At 40.6% G+C, this 6,972-nt stretch overlaps 1 protein-coding gene across 1 annotated transcript; it reads right to left on the bottom strand.

Moving 5' to 3' along the window:
• Nucleotides 1-491: 491 nt before the first annotated feature.
• On the bottom strand, nt 492-3,760 carry LOC110680973 (mitochondrial chaperone BCS1-like). The gene is given in 5 exon segments (XM_021856746.1): nt 492-1,110; nt 1,113-1,379; nt 1,488-2,005; nt 2,483-2,500; nt 3,640-3,760. Coding segments are annotated over 3 exon segments (1,272 nt in total). The 5' UTR covers nt 1,951-2,005; nt 2,483-2,500; nt 3,640-3,760; the 3' UTR covers nt 492-568.
• Nucleotides 3,761-6,972: the final 3,212 nt, after the last annotated feature.

The raw sequence follows: 6,972 nt of genomic DNA, 5'->3' as shown, positions 1-6,972 counted from the left end.
GGAACAAAAGTTCGACCATAGTAGAATAATCATAAATTCAAGACAAACTATAATAGTAGAATAGTCACGGTGTGCCAGAAACCGTTATTAACGCAAAAAAATGTCCAAGAATTTGGCACCTACCATTCGAAAGATATAGTATTCAAGCATCTTCTCCGTGAATTTGAAAATATTTTAACGAGGGAATCAAAAGTTATCGTGATTTGAAGGCTTTTGAGCTGTTTTGGAAGGATTTTTTACATACTTTGCAATTTTGAACACCAGTGCATCATTATTAATAATTTGTAAACTAGCCACATTCTATATCAGAGAACATATATTTGTTAGCTGCAATCAGAATTAGAACTGTTCGTCATTTCAGAAAATAGTTTTTAGGGCAATATAGAGCTAAGTAGGTAGATATACATGATTCCGGTGAATGCAACCATCACCGTTTAATTTACACTAGAAGACTATTAGGCTGGTCTATATACATTGAATACGCCTGTATATCTCGTTTCTAGATTATTTTATTACTTACAGTAGATTGCTAGAGCATAATCCCTACTTTTCCCACCTCCGAACCGTATCACAAGTTATCCCAAATTTTCTTGACATTCTCCACCACCGTAATCTGATCGGACATCTTGTGGATCATAAAGTATCCCTGAACCTGTGCCGGACTAACGTTGCGTCCTTCCTTCAATACATTTTCGGCAAATACTTTGGCATTCTTTGCTCCCTCCTCGCCGGCATAGAAGCGCATAAACATCTGCTCCAACTGGTGCCGGGTGCAATAGCCGACGTATTCCTTGACGTCCACTCGACCCGGTCGGATCAAAGCAGGATCCAGCCGCTCCAGATAGTTGGTGGTCATGAACACTATTCTCGCCTCCGTGGACGCTACTCCGTCCAGACAGTTGAGCAACCCACTGAACGTGACTCGGTTCAATCCCTCAAAAGCTGCCTTCTGCGTTTTAGAATCCTCGCGGGATATAAATGCAGCATCAATGTCCTCCAGCAGAATGATCGATTGCTGAGGCGCAACGTTCATCAGGTGGTTTAACCGGTCGTCCGTCAGACCACGCTCTGATAAGTTCAGCAGGCAAATTCCAAACTCGATTTCCCCGCCAAAGCGGTAATAAAACTGGACTTCCCACAGCCTGGTGGACCATATAGAAGGAACCCTCTCCGGTAGGGTATGCCTCGATCCGCATACCACTGAGGATTTTGGATAAATTCTCGGCAGTCTCTTAGTATCCGATCGGAAACACCTTCGTCCAGCACGACGGACTTCAACGGCCTTCGCTTCCTCGGATGACCGAACGGACGCCACTCGGAACCCATGGCACTGTACATAATGGTTTTGCCCTCCGTGTTCTTCAGGGCCAGTTGTCTTGCTGAAACATAGGAATGGTTGTAATTCTATGGATGTCAGTGATACTTCATTTGTGACCAAATGTAAAATGACAATAAAAATGCTACGCCATTTATGGATGGTCCCTTACCTTCTTCCAATATCTTAAAGTACAAGTTCTTATCCCTGCCAAACGCGGTCAGTTGTACTGTTTCCCATGGTATTCCGGCGTGCAAATCCAGAGTGTGCTGTTCTCTGGCGCGGTCCACTTTGATCCAGGTACCTCCATAGCGCATTATGTGCGTTCCGATGGAAGGAATAAAGTCGTACTTCGTTTTAATGTGACCCGTATCGCGTTGCTGGAAGGACGTTTCCACACTGAGGTGCTGTGTGTGCTTGGCACCCTTCTGGGTAATCCACTGCAGTACCCACTGGTAAGATTTGTCCCGGCAGGGCACTTCCAGCGTTATCATGTAGTGACGACGGAAAAGAATCAACGCTCCTTGCAGTCCTTTACGTAACATCGCGGCACCGGCGCCGAGTCCAAACAGACCGAAACCGGCACCAAAGTACGGATTGTCCGATAGCGCCGAAACATAGTCGGTGATGGTCATCTTTTAAGTCACGCGGATTAATCTCGACAACTGGATATTACTGTTAGTATCGGACTGGGAGGGAGAAACCAATACAAAATTTCTGTACGTCATAGTGAGCCGAGATTCCGCTGTCACGAACTGTCACTGTGAGCCCAGATCTCAAACATTGGACTAACATGAAAAAAGCGCGTAGCTGATTAAAACACATTTTCGCATTTCTTCAAAAGTGATAAAAATCGAATAAAAATCAATTCATGCACATAATGCAAGTAATGTCACGCGAGCACCATTTAATCTGATTGAACATAAAGCATTGAAAAACGCATCGTTCTACTTTTTCCAATGAAAATTAATATTTAGTGCATAGAAAACTGTGGCCCTTTTTCCATGTTTGTCAGGAAAGATCGAAGATGTACAACAAAAGGAAACTACCGATTTTCTCGAAGCCTGCCTTGATTGTTGTTGGCATACTGGAGTTATCTTGCAGTTCAAAATAACGTTGTCTTATATTTCGTGTGTAGTATCGGTGGCTCCCTCCCAGGTATCGGACACTGGTTTTAAGGTAATTCAAGACTAACAATTCAAAAGGCCTCATCTCCAAAAAGTAAACAATGAGAAAAATGCAATCTTGTTTTGTCAAACAATAAATCAAATTTACATTATGAATTTAAGCATTTTATGTTATTTTATCGTTCAAAAAGTCGATGGATAAACTGATTTATAGCTATGAATATTCATTACTATCATTTTAGCGCAAAAATCCTGCTAAAAAACGAGTCAAAGGAAATGAGGCTTTTATTTCACCAAAAGCTGTGCAGCCCTTTTCATTTGTGCCCATAGACGCCGGCCGACGCTGATGAGGCCTGTGAGTTGACGCCTTTGTTTACTCTAAAATGTGTTGAGGCCTTCTAGTTGTGGCTTGTTTTTTCATCATCTTCAGATGTGGCCTTTTGCAAATCATTCAAAATTCATGATAAAATACGATAATTGAAGTGTAGAAGAGTGTTACGTGGTAAAGCAAGGTACATGGGATCTCTGCAGCAAGAGGAGATTCGTGCGGTCGATTAAATATGCGATTTATTCAATCATCGTCATCGATGAACATAATGGATGTGCTAAGCGAGAGTGTCGTCGAGCAATTATATGGAAATATTTGTTCAATTGAAGTAATATTTCAATTGAACGTTATGTTTCATGCAATTGTAACGAAATCGTGTTGTTATCAATAAGTCGTGAAGTACAGACATGCTGACACAGGTATTATTAGGTAGTATGATACAAAATACATCACTCCACAGGAACCCGACGGAAAATTTGATTATGTTCGCCGTTGAGACTATCCCTGTGTAAAATAATCCATGGAGCGGAGCGGCTGAAGTATTACTTGTATCTGCTTAGTAAATTTGAAACATTTTTTCGTAATTTTAGTTACAATTTTGATGTTTGTTGAAAAGGCCTCAACTCGGTTTCAAGTAAATATAGAAATGGGGCCTTTTTAGGAAAAGGCCGCATTTGCGATTAATATCCTAATTATCCGGAAACGAGATGGGGCCTTTTAGAAAAATGATATTTTTTCAACTTTCATGCATATGTTTGCATGACTATTGTATGTTACAGTAAGAATAGGCTCTTATACACTTAAACCAGCAGAAACCCGATTTGTTTACATTTTGGACTTGAGGCCTTTTCAATTGTTGGTCTTGAATTTTGCACCGTAAATCGCTACCAAAACAAGAACCGCCAAAAACACATGATTCGTGATAAACTACTGTCAGGAAAGGATCCAAAACAAAACTGATGGAACTAAATCGTGACCCGGTCGTTCGGCTCAGACACGAAGGCCACTCCACCTCCCCCCGCACGAACTAATCAAAAATGAACGCGAAGAATGAATGCTATCAATGAACTAGGGTATCCGTTTTAATCCTGATACTCTCATAAGCTAGGGGCAGTGGATAAACTTGTCATTCAAATCCTTGTCAATTTGTAACCGTTTGGTTACAAATAGTTGATTTTTGTTTTTATTATTTATGTTTAATGTCGGACCCTTCACGTTTTTTGTGCAACTACAGTAGACTACCACAGTAGTGATAGGGTCCAGTACCGTTTAAATGTTACAAAATCTACTTTTTCTTAACGATAAGTTTATTTTAGGTGAACTACTGTCCTTAGCCTTGGATAAGAAGGTCTGATTTATTGGATAAGAAAAAAAGGTTGAGGATTTGGGATGGGCCAGTGTTAACATAATTGCCACATGTCTATCTGTATCAGAGGCTTTAGGGTTCATTCACATATTTCAAAACGCTGAAAATGACTAATTTTGACACGCACCCACCCCAATTTTGTATGAGGCGTAACATCATGAGGACACCCACCCACCCCCTTTAGCGTTATGAAATTTGTGAATAAAGCTAGGTATGCTGTTCCGCTCAAGACAAGTAAAAATTTCTGCACAAGAAATGGTCAAGAAATATCCTACAGTGAGCTCCATTTGAAGTGACATTTCTCGCCTAACTTTTCAAAACGACCTATCTAACAATTCACACATTTCGAGAAAATCGAGCTTGAAGGTATTGAAAACATATTTTTAAACTGTATCAAACTGAAACATTTTTTCCCCACTGTGTTGCCTTCAGAGGAAAGCAGTGTAATAGAGTTCAACGTAAGGATGGACATTTTGACAATTTGTTAGCAAATAGCAGTGAAATCTGCAAAAACATCAGATAGGACGTTTTGACCAAAAAAATGTACATAGGATGAATTACATAGGTCGTTTTGTTCCAACAATTGTTACATTGGACATTCACTTTGGTCATTTTGTTTCAGTTATAGGTACATCGGACATTTTAGATTGTTCACAAAAAATCTTGTTTTATAGAATTTGATATTGATTACCGTTAGAATTGAGTACCCGATCAACCGATGTTACAATTTCTTTATAGATCTTTGTCCAGCGATGACGATCGCCAACGATTCAAAACGAATTGATATCGAAATCACTGACTGGTGACCGGTATCCACATGTCTCCAATTATACAAGTTGAAGTGCACATTTGTTGCGGTTTGATAATCGCAGACACCAGCTGTGCTTTGTTTTGATTCATTCGATTACTTCGGCGTCGCTATATTTCCCTCCGTCTATAGTCCCATGTAGCCAACAGAAGGAGGGAAACGTTGAGCTGTATATGACGTTTTGCTCTCCGCTAGTTTTCTCTCAATTCTTCCTTCGTTTGGATGCCAAATTCACTCACACTTGTCGGAATGAAGTAGAGTTTCTTCTGCATGGCGGGTTGTCTGCTTTCTGTCATCAGTGTAGAGTGAAGAAAGAGCACAAAAAATACAGCAGCGATGTCAGGCAGAAGGTTTCAGAAAAGACTGTTTTGCTATCCCTGCGTGGCCTGAGAGAAAAAGTTTGTGTTGGCGGAAAAATGTCTACAATTTGAGCCAAAAGGAGCCAATTTTAAACGCCAAGCTCACACCGAAACGTCTATGCCAGAAAGCTGTCGGTTTCGAAACGCGTTAGCAAACGGTTTCCGTCGGGACACTTAGCCGGAAGACCTGCCGCAGTTAGAAACCCGGGGTGCGATCCAGCAACAGAACGGCAGGTTAAATCCGCAAACGCCCAGCAAAAGAAAACTTTCCGGCGGGACAGATTCATTCCGAACGAGCGACAACGATTGATCTGAGGGTCTATGGTGAAGCTGTACGATGCCAAGAAAGAAACCGATGGGCGGAAGCTGGCAGAAGGACAGGGCAGCAGAAACGGATACGAATCCAAGCCCCAAGAATGCCGAAGCGCATCCAATATTCGTCGAAGTTTTGCTGTGATCAAGGTAAGTGATATCACCAACTTAGTGCGGATTTGGACCGGAATCTCCGGAACGGCACATGAGCTCACCCAAAATGGTCGCTGGTGTGAAAACGCCAATGTGCACGAAGACGTTTCCGCATTCATTCCGCAATACACCGGAGCGATTCTGAACGCACCGAACGTCGTCAAAAAATTACTATTTTGAAAACTGTCCTATGTAACTTTTTAGCATTGTTTTATTCATTGGCGTGTACTTAGGACCTATGGCTGATTTCTGATCAAGGTCCAAATCAGTAAACAATTCGATTAAAGCCAGGCATTGGTACTTTGGTTATTTCGTCAAGCTTTTAACAGATTAATTACTTGTGTATGGTTATCAATACGAGTTTCAATGTGGATATAAGTGGTTTCACAACGAATGGCTTTGTAGAATGAAATCTCGATTGTTTACATTTGTTACTTAGACGTTTTGTAACAAGTTACGCGAGATTTCTTTTCAACTGCGTACTGCGATCAAAGAAAAAATCTCGAAACATTATTCATACAGACTCCAAGTCAAAAAAGTATTACAAAAAAACTACTTTAATCGATCCTACGGTTAAGCAGCGGAATTCTACACGTACCGCTCTGTACCAACTCAACTTTTCACTTTTGAAACGTTTAATTCCGGATTTCAAAACGACAAAGTAAGATTTTTAAACTTTCGCCAAAGCCTAACCACTACTTTCGCCGCCCCGCTGTATGGAGGAGACAAAGTGACTTAACCACGAATCAAAACAAAACACTAATTGAAGTCGATTTTACACTGTAGGAAAAAGCGTCGCAAGTAACTGAATAAACGGCTTATCAAATTTTTCATTTTAAACATTCTTGTGTGAAGCGAACTCCATATTTTGAAACGCGACGCCTCCACTATACACAATTTACGGAAATGATAAACGATCAGAAAGACTATATATATGAGATTATTTAAAGAGAGCAGAACAGTTCTGTCTTAGGATTTCTTCCCTGATATATTTTTTCAAAACCGTATGATAAGTTACTTACGTCGGTTATGAAAAAGAATCGAGAAAATGCATTTCTTGAGCATTCTCCGCCGAACTTTTCAAAACGAAGCCTAATCCTAAACAATTCACAATTTCGAGAAAATCGAGCTTAACGGTATTGAAACAGATATTTTTTCACTGTTATCAAACTGAAAATTTTTCCCACACTGTGGTTGCCACCAT

This window comes from Aedes aegypti, unplaced genomic scaffold (genome assembly GCF_002204515.2).
Source record: "Aedes aegypti strain LVP_AGWG unplaced genomic scaffold, AaegL5.0 Primary Assembly AGWG_AaegL5_hic_scaff_2255_PBJ_arrow, whole genome shotgun sequence".
NCBI classification, from domain to species: domain Eukaryota; kingdom Metazoa; phylum Arthropoda; class Insecta; order Diptera; family Culicidae; genus Aedes; species Aedes aegypti.
Note: the sequence above shows the minus strand (reverse complement) of the source record. Positions and strands in the feature narration are given on the sequence as shown.